The sequence below is a fragment of the Salmo trutta genome, chromosome 3 (genome assembly GCF_901001165.1).
Source record: "Salmo trutta chromosome 3, fSalTru1.1, whole genome shotgun sequence".
NCBI lineage: Eukaryota > Metazoa > Chordata > Actinopteri > Salmoniformes > Salmonidae > Salmo > Salmo trutta.
Genome location: NC_042959.1, coordinates 22,579,395 through 22,598,788, shown reverse-complemented (window position 1 = coordinate 22,598,788; position 19,394 = coordinate 22,579,395). Strand labels below are relative to the sequence as shown.

The 19,394-nt window shown below is 44.1% G+C and overlaps 1 protein-coding gene across 4 annotated transcripts in view; it reads right to left on the bottom strand.

Annotated features, from left to right (window-relative positions):
• Positions 1–19,394, bottom strand: part of LOC115170560 (follistatin-related protein 5-like) — a 197,991-nt gene that overhangs the window by 143,311 nt on the left and 35,286 nt on the right. For 2 of the 4 annotated variants that reach the window (XM_029726820.1, XM_029726837.1), the window contains exon 3: positions 15,354–15,387. In XM_029726820.1, coding sequence (XP_029582680.1) covers positions 15,354–15,387 — 34 coding nt within the window. The remainder of the gene's footprint in view (positions 1–15,353; positions 15,388–19,394) is intronic. The other 2 variants (XM_029726829.1, XM_029726845.1) reach the window with 1 other exon arrangement.

Genomic DNA, 19,394 nt, shown 5'->3' with positions numbered 1-19,394 from the left:
GTAACAAAAACATTTTGCCATGATGTTTTGATTCTTTGGCTTGGCATTGTTTTGTTGGTAATATTTTGGCATTGTGACAACCCTTATAAATAATGTAATTTTGTAATGTGCACGCTAAGAATCAGGAAGCAAGTACAGGGAGTGAATTTAATAAATAAACAAACATGGAACAAAACAAGAAACACAAGTAGCGTACAGACATGAAACATACAAACAGAAACAATAAACAGAAACAATAATAAATAACGCAAACAGAAACAATAACGAAAGGTGAGGGAGTCCAGGTGAGTCTCATGAGGCGCAGGTACGCGTAACGATGGTGACAAGTGTGCGTAATAATGAGTAAACTGGCGAAAACGAGCGCCAGAGAGGAGGAGCAGGAGTAGACGTGACAGTACCCCCACCCTGACGCGCGACTCCAGCCGCAAGACGCCGACCAGAGGGACGGTCCTGAGGACTAGTAGCGGACTGGTCGCTTCTGCTGAGGCGCGGGAACCAGTTGAACCGGCCGAGGCATGGGAACCTGACAAGCTGGCAGAGGCATGTGAGCCTGTCGAGCCAGCTGAGGCATGGAAGCTAGCTGAGGCATCCCCGGTAGCTTTGGCAATGGAAGCCTGACAAGCCAACCAATGCTTGTGAACCTATCGAGCCAACTGAGGCACGGAAGTCTGACAAGCCAGCTAAGGCATCCCAGGTTGCTTCGGCAGCCACCCTTGGACCCGACGTCCCCAGTAAAAAAGCAAAGAAATCCTTGTTGCTTGCCTTTGGCGAGGTGTTATTCTTTCTGTTTATAGGTTTGATGTCTCTCTACTCGTATTTCTTGTTTTGTTCTATGTTCGTTTTTTTTATAAATTCACTCCCTGTACTTGCTTCCCAATTATTAGAGTACACCTTTCCTCTGGGTTTAGCTGCGTTCATAGGGAGTTTTACTAGGTCTGGAGGTGGTATAGTTTGTAGCAGTTATAAGCTGGTATGTTCTGACTGACCCTTTTAAAACAGATCCTCCAGGCATTTTGCAGGGTGCTTTCCACTTTGGCTCTCAGTCGAAACGGGGTTAATGACAGCACTTTCAATTTCACACCAATTTTAGACAATGCCACTATTTTGTTACATTACAAGAAATACAATTTTGTATTACAAGCAACCTAACCTCTCGCGGTAACTTTCTCCGTGTGGTTAGAGCTGACTCGAATATAGCTGGCTCCTGTAAATACTGTATCTCAAAAAGGCTTTTCTGGAGCAATACATGAAACATGAATGGTCTCATGAGGATAAAATGATAAAATCTCATATATTTATCATACTTCTCAAATGTAAGTATCAATCCAAGCTCATTTGTCTCATGAAAGTCTCAAGAATTCATTCTCTTTTTCATCTCCTCCTTGCTCCTAAGGGAGCCTTATGAGAAACAGTTCAGATATGTGATTACTAAATCATACAAAATTGATATCTCCCATATTTCTTCAGAGATGAAGAAAAGACCACTCTGAGCAAAATATTTTTCCTCTGGGCTGTTACTACAGTAAAAACCTGGGTAGGCACTGACTTGCGCTGAGCTGAGAGACTCCAAACAGTTGTTCAATATAGATACCTCATGAAATATTTGGAATGCTTTAAAAGGCATATATGCATAAAAGCTTTGCTACTGTTATGAGGGATAGATTCTTCACTTAAAATTCTTAATTTAAAACACTGTGGTGGTGCATCTGTCCAAATCCTCAATGACTTGGATAGGTCTATACCTCCCTATGGGAGAATGATTCCCAAATACTTTATGCTTTTTCTCTGCCAACACAACATTGCTAGGAATGCAGCCAATAGGCAGTCACAATGTTACATTGGAGGACATTGTAACTTTGTTACAAGGTTGTTGCTCAACATTTGCCAATAGTACCGATGTTGTACATGGTTGTGGGCTATGAAGTTTTTGTAATTTCTTTGAAAAGGTGTTGTTGAGTCCATCTCATCACGACCACCACCACAGTAATTGCAACATTGTGACAATGTCTTGCCTTTGCTGGGGCTGCATAAACATATTTTCAACATTTCATGAGTGACTATTTGAGGTGCAAAAGTTTTGGCCACCATTTAAAGCATGCTCAAAAACATTTTAAACATTGATGTCCCCCTTCCACATAAATGACTCCACCACACAGGCCTTTGGGTTCCTCTCGATGTAGCTCACAAGTGAAGCCTGAACAGAAACATGGTGACAAGGGAGCTAGCTAAGTATTCAACTGGAAAGTACTGCTGTTGCCACAAGAAGCTAAACCTAGCCAAGAGTGCTCAGCCAATCGATTGGCTGCAAGTGAGCATTAGTCCCCTGTTCTGGACTGAAACACACGATCGGAGTGTTAAGGTGCTGTTTGTGCCATCCAACTGCACGTTCACTCGTCCAGGATGGAACTTTCTGTCCCATTACTCTCCTTGGCCTCATCAGTGAATAGGGTACTCATTAGAATGCATCTCTCATAACATCTCAGTAAACGGACCTATTTGTCACAGCGCACCACGCTTGACTAATTGTCAACTCCCGGCGCTAATTCACATAACATTAAGCTGTCTTGCTGGTGGCAGCTAGCCACATCGTGTGTCTGTTGATATAAGATATCTTGGGGGGTTTTGGTACGGTTGGTATTTTTGTCTTTTTGACCCTTGGTTTTCTGGTGAAGTGGACAGAAACAGATGTCCCAGTAATGTGTTCATATTATGATGTGGAATTAGTTCATTTGAGGATGGGTTTTTGTGTTTTGATTAGAACAGCTAGTTGATAGTGTGTGAAAAGAACACAAGAACATGCTGAATGTCACATTTTGTGTGTGTCTGTGTCAGTGTTCTTGAGAAGCTTGGTAACAGGCTTGAAGCTTTTCCTCTGTCATAAACTCATCATGTTTGATTACTGGTTAGATCACTGTTGTCTAGAAATAAGACATATAGAAGACATCAGTGGCAGGTTGATGACACTGTTAAAGCATGGCATTAGCTAAGCAAAACTCCGAACCCACATCAAGCTGAAAACAAACCGAGATTGTTGGTGGGTTTGAAAACGCAAAAAATGCTCCTTGGGTGGTAACTGGTTCTTATTAGATCAAAACATTTCCATAATAAAAAAAAACAGAAGGGCAATGAAAAATGTATCTATTCAGAATGACAGGGGCCTTAGAGGCGACCTAAGAAAGAGTGGGAGCCTGCAAGGTTGTCTTCTCTTTTCTTCTGCAGTTTCTCGGACAAAGATGGTGCTGCTGATACAATGTGCACCAAGCCAATCCAGTCATTCATTTTTTAGAATTTAAAACTTTAAGTGTTCTATCTAATACACTGTGCTTAGAGATGATCAAGGATATAGCCATTAAGATAGGAAGAAAAATGGAGATGTACTTCAGAAAGTGAGGGTTATTTGTTTATTTATCCCTATGTCATACATGTCATACATACAGAATCATGATGTAAAACCAAGTGCTTGTCTGCGAAGCCACAGCCCCAAGTCAAAAGCATTGTAAATGCATAAACAGCCTTGGTTTCTCAAATGACTGCCTCGCCCGGTACACCAATGACTTCTCAGATAGAGAAATCGGAGGGCCTGTTGTCCGGACCTCTGGCAGTCTCTATGGGGATGCCACAGGGTTCAATTCTCGGGCCGACTCTTTTCTCTGTATAGATCAATGATGTCGCTCTTGCTGCTGGTGATTCTCTGATCCACCTCTACGCAGACGACACCATTCTGAATACTTCTGGCACTTCTTTGGACACTGTGTTAACTAACCTCCAGACGAGCTTCAATACCATACAACACTCCTTCCGTGGCCTCCAACTGCTCTTAAATGCAAGTAAAACTAAATGCATGCTCTTCAACCGATCGCTGCCCGCACCCGCCAGCCCACCCGTCTAGCATCACTAATCTGGATGGTTCTGACTTAGAATATGTGGACAACTACAAATACCTAGGTGTCTGGTTAGACTGTAAACTCTCCTTCCAGACTCACATTAAGCATCTCCAATCCAAAATTAAATCTAGAATCGGCTTCCTATTTCGCAACAAAGCCTCCTTCACTCATGCTGCCCAACATACCCTCGTAAAACTAACAATCTTTCCGATCCTTGACTTTGGCGATGTCATTTACAAAATAGCCTCCAACACTCAACTCAGCAAATTGGATGGAGTCTAACACAGTGCCATCCGTTTTGTCACCAAAGCCCCATATACTACCCACCACTGCGACCTGTATGCTCCCGTTGGCTGGCCCTCGCTTCATATTCGTCGCCAAGCCCACTGGCTCCAGGTTATCAATAAGTCTTTGCTATGTAAAGCTCCGCATTATCTCAGCTCACTGGTCACCATAGCAACACCCACCCGTAGAACCCGCTCCAGCAGGTATATTTGACTGGTCATCCCCAAAGCCAACTCTTCCTTTGGCCGCCTTTCCTTCCAGTTCTCTGCTGCCAATGACTGGAACGAATTGCAAAAATCACTGAAGCTGGAGACTCATATCTCCCTCACTAACTTTAAGCACCAGCTGTCAGAGCAGCTCACCGATCATTGCACCTGTACACAGCCCATCTGTAAATAGCCCACCCAACTACCTCATCCCCATATTGTTATTTTTTTTTTTTGCCCCTTTGCACCCCAGTATCTCTACTTGCACATTCATCTGCTGCACATCTATCACTCCAGTGTTAATGCTAAATTGTAATTATTTCGCCACTATGTCCTATTTATTTCCCTAACTCCTCAATCTTACTACATTTGCACACACTTTATATAGATTTTTCTATTGTGTTATTGACTATACGTTTGTTTATCCCATGTATAACTCTGTGTTGTTTGTGTCGCACTACTTTGCTTTATCTTGGCCAGGTTGCAGTTGTAAATGAGAACTTGTTCTCAACTGGCCTACCTGGTTAAATCAAGGCGAAATAAATAAAATAAAATAAAAAATGTATGTTCGGCAGGCGCCCTGATAATAATCACAAAAAATGTGAGGAGCATAATCAGGGGGAACTCTTAGGAGTTACAACACTAAGAGCATTACTCATCTCTCCAGGCCCAAGGTCTTTGTACATCTTCCTATTTTAATTTCACCACAACACAATGGCTTATATCAGTGCACGTTTTGTTTTTTTCATTACACAGCCGATTCAAATAACCAACTCATAATCATGCTTTGATTATTTGAATCAGCTGTGTAGTGGTAGGGCAACAACCAAAACATACACCCAGGGGGGCCCCCAGGACCGAGTTTGGGATACCCTGGATTAGATACTTGCACTGCTGTCTCCGTCGCAATTCTAATCAAACTTTGGAGAGAGCAAAGTGAGATATTTCCTCTTGAGGAATGCTTATGAATAGACTTTCGACTAAACCACTGTGGAATTACGGGAACTTGATTCCTGCCCTCTCAGCCTCGGAGTTGTGTAGATAAGTTGAGCTACTTAAGAACTAATTTTAAAGCTTGAATCCTGATCCAGTCCTGATCCACTGCTGATCCACTCTTGGTGCCTAGATAGAGAATGCATTAAAGAGGAGAATTTTGGCCAAGAGCTAGGGCCGTCCTTCAAGATAATGCTCCCTCTACAATTACTGTGTTGACCTTCAGTCAACTGTTTTGACCTTCCTTCATCATGCCCTCAATTGTAAATACCACTGATCTTTGTGGATCACTGAGAGTATTGATAATGAATCTCAATTAGATTTGTTTCACCTCGTTTAAGGCCATACATCTCTGTTGTTGGCCAAAAATTATACACATTACCTTAGAAAAAGTGTGCAGTCCCTCCTGTACACAGGATTCCCGGCCATGAATATTCAGCAAATGCAAATATTGACTTTTCTTATGTAGAGTGGAGCCTTTCCTGGAGTTACAATATAAATGTAAATGAGGAAATATCAGTTAAATCATATTTTTGTTGAATAGTTCTGATGATGGTGACTTTTTGCCTACTATGAGTGGAACATTACCCACTGTAGCATTCGTCTGAGTGACCACAAATATGGCTCCCACAAGACCATTAGAAGTGGATGGGGTCATTCACAAGGCTTTTTCAAGTACATCTACAGTATAGGCTATCGTGCGTATATGATAGATAGAGATTACAAACTCTCTTGAGGCAGCTTTAACATGAGTCATTAAAACTCGTTTTTCAACCACTCCACACATTTCTTGTTAACAAACTATAGTTTTGGCAAGTCTGTTAGGACATCTACTTTGTGCATGACACAATACATGTTTCTAACAATTGTTTACAGACAGATTATTTAACTTATAATTCACTGTATCACAATTCCAGTGGGTCAGAAGATTACAAACACTATGTTGACTGTGCCTTTAAACAGCTTGGCAAATTCGAGAAAATTATGTCATGGCTTTAGAAGCTTCTGATTGGCTAATTGACATAATTTCAGTCAATTGGAGGTGTACCTGTGCATGTATTTCAAGGCCTACCTTCAAACTCAGTGCCTCTTTGCTTGACATCATGGGAAAATCAAAAGAAATCAGCCAAGACCTCAGAAAAAAAATTGTAGACCTCCACAAGTCTGGTTCATCCTTGGGAGCAATTTCCAAACGCTTGAAGGTACCATGTCCATCTGTACAAACAATAGTACGCAAGTATAAACACCATGGGACCACGCAGCCGTCATACCACTCAGGAAGGAGACGTGTTCTGTCTCATAGAGATGAATGTACTTTGGTGCAAAAGTGCAAATCAATCCCAGAACAACAGCAAAGGACCTTGTGAAGATACTGGAGGAAACAGGTACAAAGTATACTGCTCAAAAAAATAAAGGGAACACTTAAACAACACATGTTGTTTAAGTGTTGAGGATGTTGCAGGCAGCAGAACGTTCTCCACGGCGTCTCCAGACTCTGTCACGTCTGTCACATGCTCAGTGTGAACCTGCTTTCATCTGTGAAGAGCACAGGGCGCCAGTGGCGAATTTGCCAATCTTGGTGTTCTCTGGCAAATGCCAAACGTCCTGCACGGTGTTGGGCTGTAAGCACAACCCCCACCTGTGGACGTCGGGCCCTCATACCACCCTCATGGAGTCTGTTTCTGACCGTTTGAGCAGACACATGCACATTTGTGGCCTGCTGGAGGTCATTTTGCAGGGCTCTGGCAGTGCTCCTCCTGCTCCTCCTTGCACAAAGGTGGAGGTAGCAGTCCTGCTGCTGGGTTGTTGCCCTCCTACGACCTCCTCCACGTCTCCTGATGTACTGACCTGTCTCCTGGTAGCGCCTCCATGCTCTGGACACTATGCTGACAGACACAGCAAACCTTCTTGCCACAGCTCGCATTGATGTGCCATCCTGGATGAGCTGCACTACCTGAGCCACTTGTGTGGGTTGTAGACTCCGTCTCATACTACCACTAGAGTGAAAGCACCGCCAGCATTCAAAAGTGACCAAAACATCAGCCAGGAAGCATAGGAACTGAGAAGTGGTCTGTGGTCCCCACCTGCCGAACCACTCTATTGGGGGTGTCTTGCTAATTGCCTATAATTTCCACCTGTTGTCTATTCCATTTGCACAACAGCATGTGAAATTTATTGTCAATCAGTGTTGCTTCCTAAGTGGACAGTTTGATTTCACAGAAGTGTGATTGACTTGGAGTTACATTGTGTTGTTTGTATTCCCTTTATTTTTTTGAGCAGTGTATCTATATCCACAGTAAAACGAGTCCTATATCAACATAACCTGAAAAGCTGCTCAGCAAGGAAGAAGCCACTGTTCCAAAACCGCCATAAAAAAGCCAGACTCCAGTTTGCAACTGCACATGGTGACAAAGATTGTACTTTTTGGAGAAATGTCCTCTGGCTGATGAAACCAAAATATAACTGTTTGGCCATAATGACCATCATTAGCTTTGGAGGAAAAAGGGGGAGGCTTGCAAGCCGAAGAACACCATCCCAACCGTGACGCACGGGGGTGGTAGCATCATGTTGTGTGGGTGCTTTGCTGCAGGAGGGACTGGTGCACTTCACAAAATAGATGGCATCATGAGGAAGTTAAAGCTTGGTCACAAATGGGTCTTCTAAATGGACAATGACCCAAAGCATACTTCCAAATGTCACGACTTCCGCCAAAGTTGGTCCCTCTCCTTGTTCGGCGGTCGACATCACCGGCCTTCTAGCCATCGCCGATCCACTTTTTATTTTCCATTTGTTTTGTCTTTGTTTTACACACCTGGTTTCAATTCTCCAATTACATGTTCATTATTTAACCCTCTGTTTTCCCCATGGTTTTTGTGCGTGATTGTTTTATGTATTGTGGGCTCGGTATTACGACATGTTATTGGAACATTTGAGTAAAGTTACTTGTGTTACTCAAAATACTTACAGCTGTAGCACGGGGATGCTGGAGTGAGTAGTCGTGCTGCACTTCCCTCCGCGGGTAATATTACATTTCATTACATTACATTACAACGGAACGATTTGATTAGTGTAATGTTGCTAGCTACATAGTTGTCTTTGCTGTCTTTGTATCAAGGATAAAGGTGTAGCTAACAAGGTTAGCTAGCCAGCTGTATTCGTTCGCAGCGACGCCGTTTTCCAAACAAAGTCAACACCACAGCCACTGCTAGCTAGCCAACTTTACCAACTAGCAGTACTGTAGAAACTAAATACATTACAATGGAACGATTTGATTCGTGTAATGTTAGCTAGCTACATAGTTGTCTTTGTATCCAAGATAAAGGTGTAGTACAGAGTAACTATCGAGGTTAGCTAGCCAGCTGCATTTTCAAACAAAGTCAACAAAGCAGCCACTGCTAGCTAGCCAACTCTACCAGCTAGCATTACTGTAGCATTTTATTCAATAAGATTTTTTGCAACGTAAGCTTAACTTTCTGAACATTCGAGATGTGTAGTTCACTTGTGTAGCTAGCAGGACTGACTTTGTGTTAGCTAGCCAACGTTTAATTACTTCTGCGTTATGAAAGGAACTAGACACGGACACGAATGATCCATTGGTAGTTTGTTGTAACCAAGTATTGGTGCTAACCGTGTGTTATTGGATGCTAGCATGCTAGTTAGCTCCAGCGTCATAGGATACGGTGCACTGGGTGGGTTTCACAGAAGAATACTGTACCAAGTTATCTAGCTGAATAAACTAAGTTTTAGCCTATTCCTGGAAACATTGAACCACTGTAGTTTACATCAATTATAATTTCCTTCTAGACCTATCTGCTGCCTTTGATACTGTGAACCATCAGATCCTCCTCTCCACCCTCTCCGAGTTGGGCATCTCCGGCGCGACTCACTCTTGGATTGCGTCCTACCTGACAGGTCGCTCCTACCAGGTGGCGTGGCGAGAATCCGTCTCCGCACCACGTGCTCTCACCACTGGTGTCCCCCAGGGCTCAGTTCTAGGCCCTCTCCTATTCTCGCTATACACCAAGTCACTTGGCTCTGTCATATCCTCACATGGTCTCTCCTATCATTGCTACGCAGACGACACACAATTAATCTTCTCCTTTCCCCCTTCTGATAACCAGGTGGTGAATCACATCTCTGCATGTCTGGCAGACATATCAGTGTGGATGACGGATCACCACCTCAAGCTGAACCTCGGCAAGACGGAGCTGCTCTTCCTCCCGGGGAAGGACTGCCCGTTCCATGATCTCGCCATCACGGTTGACAACTCCATTGTGTCCTCCTCCCAGAGTGCTAAGAGCCTTGGCGTGACCCTGGACAACACCCTGTCGTTCTCTGCTAACATCAAGGTGGTGACCCGATCCTGTAGGTTCATGCTTTACAACATTCGCAGAGTATGACCCTGCCTTACACAGGAAGCGGCACAGGTCCTAATTCAGGCACTTGTCATCTCCAATCTGGATTACTGCAACTCACTGTTGGCGGGGCTCCCTGCCTGTGCCATTAAACCCCTACAACTCATCCAGAACGCCGCAGCCCGTCTGGTGATCAACCTTCCCAAGTTCTCTCACGTCACCCCGCTCCTCCGCACACTCCACTGGCTTCCAGTTGAAGCTCGCATCTGCTACAAGACCATGGTGCTTGCCTACGGAGCTGTGAGGGGAACGGCACCTCCGTACCTTCAGGCTCTGATCAGTCCCTACACCCAAACAAGGGCACTGCGTTCATCCACCTCTGGCCTGCTGGCCCCCCTACCTCTGCGGAAGCACAGTTCCCGCTCAGCCCAGTCAAAACTGTTCGCTGCTCTGGCACCCCAATGGTGGAACAAGCTCCCTCACGACGCCAGGACAGTGGAGTCAATCACCACCTTCCGGAGACACCTGAAACCCCACCTCTTTAAGGAATAACTGGGATAGGATAAAGTAATCCTTCTACCCCCCCCCCCCCCCAAATGACTAAATGACGTAAATGTAAATCTCTGCTGTCCTGCGCCTGACTCCTCTGCACCAGCTACACCCAGATCATTACACAAAGTTGTGACAAAATGGCTTAAGGACGACAAAGTTAAGGTATGGGAGTGGCCATCAGTAAGCCCTGACCTCAATCCTATAGAAAATTTGTGGGCAGAACTGAAAAAGTGTGTGCGAGCAAGGAGGCCTACAAATCTGACTCAGTTACACCAGCTCTGTCAGGAGGAATGGGCCAAAATTCACCCAACTTGTGAGAAGCTTGAAGAAGGCTACCCGAACGTTTGACCCAAGTTAAACAATTTAAAGGCAATGCTTCCAAATACTAATTGAGTGTATTGAAACTTCTGACCCACTGGGAATGTGATGAAAGAAAAAAAAAGCTGAAAAAAATCATTCTCTCTACTATTATTCTGACATTTCACATTCTTAAAATAAAGTGGTGATCCTAACTGACCTAAGACAGGGAATTTTTACAAGGGTTAAATGTCAGGAATTGTGAAAAACTGAGTTTAAATGTATTTGGCTAAGGTGTATATAATCTTCCGACTTCAACTGTATTTAGGTCAAGCCCAACTGTCCACTAAGTCTTCGTTGGTCAAGAGTCACTGTTGTCCATGAGAAACTTAGCATGTCATGTACCTTATGTCATCCAACTATTCCCAAGGCCTCTTTACTTCTCAGTATATCTTCAGGCGATTTCTCAATTTCTTCTTGATTTCTCTCCAAAAAGGAGTTCTATTAAAAGTCTATTACATTCTGTGAATCTTAATTCCCGTAACTTGATTAAGATTTATGAAAGCTATTACATACTAACTCGTTGGGAGACTATAGGACGTGACTGTGTCATGATTGAAACAACAGGAAGTCTTCCACCAATAAGTCTGTCAGCGGAAAGTGCAGCGCATTGCACAATGTTTAACGTTCCGCTCTTACATACTGCTGTGAAAAGTTATTAAAAGTATAACCCAGTCCCATAGCGGGGGCAAATAATTGTATTAACTGCCTTTGTATTATTCAAAGTAGGGTGGGGAGGTGGTGTAGGGCTGAGCGTACAAAGTAATAATTTCATCAATTTGATAATTATGTCTGCTATTGAATTCAAAATAGAAGGCGATTGTTATTCTGGGAAGAAACTGCAATTTCCAATTCCGAAAAACTTTTGTTCCAAATAGTAGCACAGTTTGGCTCCAAATGGACATAATATATCTTTTAAATGTCTGTTTCACCAGCTTTTCAGTATTGTAAATTGAAATAGTCTATTTACTCCAACAAATAGCATTTCCCCAACAACATACCAAGGTATTTTGTACCGAGCCAAACAGAAAGAGGTGTTGCTATGGCCCCAGACTTCATTTGGTATTTCAATTACACTGAGTTGTGGAATGAGATGGGTGTATTCTGTCCGTCCTTGTCTCTTCCATTCTGACATTCAAAGTCATTTTTGCTTATGTGCCGCTGGACTCTGGATCTGTTTGAATTGTTTTATGTGACCAACGTCTAAATGTAAAAATATGTCCACATTTGAAAACAGCATGCATAGAAACTCACTTTGTGTACTGTAACAATCCTTCTACCCTCCCCCCCTTAAAAGATTTAGATGCACTATTGTAAAGTGGTTGTTCCACTGGATATCATAAGGTGAATCTACCAATTTGTAAGTCGCTCTGGATAAGAGCGTCTGCTAAATGACTTAAATGTAAATGTAAATGTAATGTTATGTCTGTCCAATTTCTGTTAACTTACTGATCTGAGGATTGAATTGAGTCTCAAAATATTCTGCAGCTAGGGCATATAAGGTCACCATCACATTTGGTTAATTCCTTGAGATTTGACTACACATTTGACCAAAAATATATTCTAATAGCCCAATGAAATCAACTATCTATAGCAGTAAGTAAAACGTAAGGTGTTCATAACTTCAATAAACCATTAATACAACTTGTCCTTGCAGCCACAGGGTGTAACCCCCCCCCCCCAACCCCTTCTCTAAAGAGAAAGCTACAATAGTTTCATTATTTATGAATCTCTTTTACTTACGCTGTCTTGTTACATGGCATGAAATGAGTTTGCTGAAAACAAGCCACAGTCTGATACTAGTCTCCTCTCCCTGCTTCCAGAGAGGTGTGGATTAAACGGAATCTCAGCCGACAGCTGGGGGCCGCCCTTTATGATAATGCTCCCTCTACAATTACAGCTTTGACCTTCCAGAGGTGGAGAGAAAAAATGGCAGTGAGACATCCATTACCAACCCTTCATAATGCTTAGTGGCAGACATCTTGGTCACCACATCAACTTTCTACCTCCTGACATTGACTTTTGTGTTTTAGCTGAGGTTTGTTTGTGTGTGTAACTGTCTGTCTCTCTCTCTCTCTGTGTGTGTGTGTGTGTGTGTGTGTGTGTGTGTGTGTGTGTGTGTGTGTGTGTGTGTGTGTGTGTGTGTATATATATTTATATATATGTGTGTGTGTGTGTGTGCGTGCGTGCGTGCGTGCATGTTGAATGGTCTCCACATTACAAAGGTGACATAGTGACATACGAGATACATTTGTCAGGACATGGGAGTGCACTCAGACATTTGTCATGGCGCATTATTGCATTCTGAATTGCCTCATGCCATATTGGTGGGCGGTTAGGTGCCAGGGTAATGGTGTTGGTTGTTAGGTGCCAGGGTAATGGTGTCAGCGGCTAGCTGCCAGGGTAATTGGTGTCAGCAGTTAGGTGCCAGGGTAATGGTGTGGGCAGTTAGGTGCCAGGGTAATTGGTGTCACTGGTTAGGTGCCAGGGTAATGGTGTGGGTGGTTAGGTGCCAGGGTAATGGTGTGGGCGGTTAGGTTCCAGGGTAATGGTGTGGGCAGTTAGGTGCCAGGGTAATGGTGTGGGCGGTTAGGTTCCAGGGTAATGGTGTGGGCGGTTAGGTTCCAGGGTCATGGTGTGGGCAGTTAGGTGCCAGGGTAATGGTGTGGGCAGTTAGGTTCCAGGGTAATGGTGTGGGCAGTTAGGTGCCAGGGTAATGGTGTGGGCGGTTAGGTTCCAGGGTAATGGTGTGGGCGGTTAGGTTCCAGGGTAATGGTGTGGGTGGTTAGGTGCCAGGGTAATGGTGTGGGCGGTTAGGTTCCAGGGTAATGGTGTGGGCGGTTAGGTTCCAGGGTAATGGTGTGGGCAGTTAGGTGCCAGGGTAATGTTGTGGGCAGTTAGGTTCCAGGGTAATGGTGTGGGCAGTTAGGTGCCAGGGTAATGGTGTGGGCGGTTAGGTTCCAGGGTAATGGTGTGGGCGGTTAGGTTCCAGGGTAATGGTGTGGGCAGTTAGGTGCCAGGGTAATGTTGTGGGCGGTTAGGTTCCAGGGTAATGGTGTGGGCAGTTAGGTGCCAGGGTAATGTTGTGGGCGGTTAGGTTCCAGGGTAATTCTGTGGGCGGTTAGGTGCCAGGTTAAGGGTGTGCACAGGAGATATATTTCCAGCAAAGCATAATAAGTAATGTAGCAAAAACAGTGGGCTTGAGATGTATGAGTCTGTATAATAACATTGAAAGTATTGGTGACACTTTTCAGAAGTAGCTATTACACGTTTATAAGACCTCAGGATTGTCTAATGTTCCTGATTAAATAACAGCCATTTTGACTGGGTTGACGATGTAAGCCCTGCTGTGCTACATCAGAAGAAGTCATAAATGTTAACAACAAGTAGCAAAGCCTTATACCAGTAGCCTAAAGTGTTACCAAGTATCATTACAAGACAGAAGATTAAATAGCCCATCAAATAATGAATCATGTATATAATTATCTGTGATGGCAATCCTTTATTTGGTTTGCTCATAATATTCTACCATTTTTCTGAAGATCCCTAGCGGGATATGAAAGAAACTCATTCCCTGAGAATCAAACCCTCTGGCTTTCTCTTCACACCTTCCCTCCTCAAAGAGATGAGAGGGGTCAACACTGCAGTGAATGACAGACATCCACTTTGATGGCAGAGAGGCTAGTTCCTTTGATGGCAGAGAGGCTAGTCTTTTTGATGGCAGAGAGGCTAGTCTCTTTGATGGCAAAGAGGCTAGTCTTTTTGATGACAGAATGGCTAATCTCTTTGACGGCAGAGAGGCTAGTCTCTTTCATGCAATGCAGTGGGAGTAGATTAATTTCAGTCATGTTCAGCAGTTTGACTCATGTTCTACCTGTACATGCACAAAAATAGAACCCTTTTAGAATGACTAGTGGATTTCCATGCTACCACAGCATTCTGCAGTGTTACGCCATCCCATCTGGTTTGCGCTGAGTGGGATTATTATTTGTTTTTCAACAGGACAATGACCCAACACAACTCCAGGCTGTGTAGGGCTATTTGACCAAGAAGGAGAGTGATGGAGTGCTGCATTAGATGACCTGGCCTCCACAATCACCTGACCTCAACTCAATTGAGATGGTTTGGGATGAGTTGGACCGCAGTGTGAAAGTAAAGCAGCCAACAAGTGCTCAGCATATGTGGGAACTCCTTCAAGACAGTTGGAAAAGCATTCCAGGTGATGCTGGTTGAGAGAATGCCAAAAGTTTGCAAAGCTGTCATCAAGGCAAAGGGTGGCTACTTTGAAGAATCTCAAATATAAAATACATTTTAAATTGTTTAACACTGGTTACTACATGATTCCATATGTGTTATTTCATAGTTTTGATGTCTTCACTATTATTCTACAATGTATAAAATAGTAAAAATAAAGAAAAACCCTTGAATGAGAAGGTGTGTCCAAACTTTTGACTTATACCTAAAGGGGTCCTAAAATTCAAAATCAAATAGCTAAATGATCCATCGTATAACTATCTTATAACAATTAGCTTATGAAGGGCCCTTAGCCCCACTTAGCACTGAGTTCATTCAGTGGAAATATATGTTATCTACCTGTTTAGTTTCGTCAACCGTTTTACACAACTCTCCAATAACAGTTTCATAGTCGACTCAACAATAATATTCATGAAAGTAAAAGCCCAAGCACTGTGACACAGAAGAAGAAAAAAAGGGAGACATACCCTTTATCTGCAAACTCCCTGGGATCCCATCCTGCTGAAACAACAACAAACAGAAAGACATAAAGCTGTAAGATATCACACAGTCACACTTGCATCAAGTTAACAAGATCAACATTCGCCAACAGAGTAATTACACCAAGAGCAATTTCACTTTTATGAGTGGAATCTCAGCCGCTGCTACAAATATTGAAGGTATTCATGTCGAAGGCTTATAAATGCATAGAAAGATGATGCATTTTTTCTGTATGAAGCACTTAGCTGAGGTGGCTATTGAGAATAATAGGATACTATTGGGAATCTGTTTATTTTATCATAAAGTGCAGTGACTATTTGGCTTTTCTGTTACATTTCATATTCATGAGTTACTGCCAAGTCACTGAAGTACATAACATATGCAGAGTGTTTGACAGTGAAAGGCTAAGAGGTAATGTCTGTATCTCCATAAAAGGGATGTCTTTAAAGGTTAAAAGAAGCAGCAAGAGCGTGAAAAATGGCAATTGAAAACGTTATGTACCATTATGCCCTTAAAGAAGGTACTTTGCAGCGCAACACTACCAATTTATTTACTAGTGAATCATTGGTATTTTATGGCCAATGATGGTATTGGGCCATTATGGCGAAATAAAAGGCTTCAATTTACAGTAGTGTATGGCAATTCACCAGCTGTTGAAGACCATATAAATATTTGATTCCACCCTCTGTGTGGAGAATGACTCCTTTTTATTCCAGCTACTGGCAGGGTACTGTAATAGGTCCAGAGTCAATAACGAGAGCTTTTCTCTTTTCTCTGACTGACACCAAGCAGAAAATACTTATCTTTTCATTTTATCTAACACATAGATTGACATAGTAAAATGTACAGAAAATCTATAGAACAACGTCTGTTTACATACAAATCCCCACTGGACTTACCTAAATCAATGGACTGTATGACTCATCAAAAAATGTTCAACAGAGTAGTGACATGTTGTAGAATGTCTCAGTTGACAGAATGCCTAATAACATACTTGCTAGTGTTTCATGTATCTTGCTGTTTTCCGTGTCAATAGAAAATGTACTCTGGTATTGAGCCATGTCAACATTAATATGCCACTAGAGTTTGGAGGCATGAAATGAAAGGGGATTATTTACATTTTAGTCATTTAGCAGACGCTCTTATCCAGAGCGACTTACAGTAGTGAATGCATACATTTCATTTCATGCATTTTTTGGGGGGTTTTGTACTGGCCCCCAGTGGGAATCAAACCCACAACCCTGGCGTTGTCACACACCATGCTGGCGTTGCAAACACCATGCTCTACCAACTGAGCCACTGGGAAGGCTGTTATGACTCATACTGGTTTCTTGATGCCAGACAAGTCATGTATGTTGAACCGCACCATGCCAAGACATTACTTACACATGCATAGAGAAGGTCACTTCACTCACCAGGGTAGTGTTCAGCATGGCACACTGTAGGAAAATGGTCTGCAATGAAAAACTTGTTCCAGTTGGACAAGTTCAGGTATTACCTTCAAATTTCCGTTTTTTTACCTACTGACCACTACCCAGGCGATCAATGTCAACACAGAATGATCCCATCAGGGAACATGATGGCTCTAATACATGAATGGTCCAATCAGGGAACATGATGGCTCTAATACGTGCCTAGTCTGAAGCCTTGTCACCATTAGTGATCTACAGATAACAATGCATAAATATTTGCCACTGACTATTCATTTTCAACTAAACAGGAATTGTAAGAGAGTCAAAAAGACCATCCTTCCTATAGCTAAGAACATATTGCCTGCAATCTTCAAAGACACGACTACGTATAACTGTAGCCAAAGTAAGAGGATCAATTAGTTGAGGAGATACTTTGCATGGAAAGTCTGTTGGGGAGCGATTTCATAGGCCTTTGGCAGACTTCTCCCTGGGGCTGGTGGAGCGAGCACACAGCTGTACACCCATGGCCCATCTGCCCTGTTACCCCCAGCTGTACACCCAGGGCCATCTGCTCCCTGTTACCCCCAGCTGTACACCCATGGCCCATCTGCCCCCTGTTATCCCCAGCTGTACACCCAGGGCCCATCTGCCCCCTGTTATCCCCAGCTGTACACCCATGGCCCATCTGCCCCCTGTTATCCCCAGCTGTACACCCATGGCCCATCTGTCCCCTGTTATCCCCAGCTGTACACCCAGGGCCCATCTGCCCCTGTTATACCCAGCTGCACACCCATGGCCCATCTGCCCCCTGTTATCCCCAGCTGTACACCCAGGGCCCATCTGCCCCCTGTTAGCCCCAGCTGCACACCCAGGGCCCATCTGCCCCCTGTTATCCCCAGCTGTACACCCAGGGCCCATCTGCCCCCTGTTATCCCCAGCTGTACACCCAGGGCCATCTGCCCCCTGTTATCCCCAGCTGTACACCCAGGACCCATCTGCCCCCTGTTATCCCCAGCTGTACACCCAGGGCCATCTGCCCCCTGTTATCCCCAGCTGTACACCCATGGCCCATCTGCCCCCTGTTATCCCCAGCTGTACACCCAGGGCCCATCTGCCCCTTGTTATCCCAAGCTGTACACCCAGGGCCCATCTGCCCCCTGTTATCCCTAGCTGTACACCCATGGCCCATCTGCCCCCTGTTATCCCTAGCTGTACACCCATGGCCCATCTGCCCCCTGTTATCCCCAGCTGTACACCCATGGCCCATCTGCCCCCTGTTATCCCCAGCTGTACACCCAGGGCCCATCTGCCCCCTGTTATCCCCAGCTGTACACCCATGGCCCATCTGCCCCCTGTTATCCCCAGCTGTACAACCAGGGCCCATCTGCCACCTGTTATCCCCAGCTGTACACCCATGGCCCATCTGCTCCCTGTTACCCCCAGCTGTACACCCATGGCCCATCTGCCCCCTGTTACCCCCAGCTGTACACCCAGGGCCCATCTGCCCCCTGTTATCCCCAGCTGTACACCCATGGCCCATCTGCTCCCTGTTACCCCAAGCTGTACACCCATGGCCCATCTGCCCCCTGTTACCCCCAGCTGTACACCCAGGGCCCATCTGCCCCTGTTATCCCCAGCTGTACACCCGCCCCCTGTTATCCCCAGCTGTACACCAATGGACCATCTGCCCCCTGTTATCCCCAGCTGTACACCAATGACCCATCTGCCCCCTGTTATCCCCAGCTGTACACCAATGGACCATCTGCCCCCTGTTACAGCTAGCTGGCGGACCGCCCACATCTCTCTCAAGCTTTATCTACCCAATCCAGAACACACACACATTTACGCACAGGCTCGCACACATATACATACCACCTCTCCAATCTGCGTACTCTGCGGACACTGTTTCACTAAAGCTTGCCCTTTCAAACTTAATCAAGTTGAGCTATCTGTCTCTCCCCCCTCTATCGCTATATCTCTCGATCTCTATTTCTATCTCCCTCTCTCTCTGGTTCTCTCTCACTCACACATACACACCCTCTCTAACTAAATCTCTCTCTCTCTCTGTCGGTTTATCCACTTTTAATCTAGATTTGCCATGTGGGTGGCCCAGTGCATATGAGCTGTGGCTCTCATCAGCCTCCCTCTCCTTGGCTCCATTTTGTGATGCTACGACAAGTAGATAACGTCAAAACAAACTCATGTAAAAATGCCTGTTCCTTTGTTATGGTAATACCATACAGTGCCTTCAGAAAGTATTCATACCCCTTGACGTATTCCACATTGTTGTACTACAGCCTGAATGCAAAGTGGATTAAAAAAAATGTATCTCACCCATCTACGCACAATACCCAATAACGATAAATTGAAAACATGTTTTTAGAAATGTTAGCAAATTTCTTGAAAATGAAATACAGAAATATCTCATTTACATAAGTATTCACACCCCTGAGTCAATACATGTTTGAATCACCTTTAAATCAAAACTGTAAATAGGCCACTCAGGAACATCCCATGTTGCCTTGGTAAGACACTCCAGTGTACAGTGCATTCGAAAAGTATTCAGACCCCTTGACTTTTTTTCACATTTTGTTACATTACAGCCTTATTCTAAAA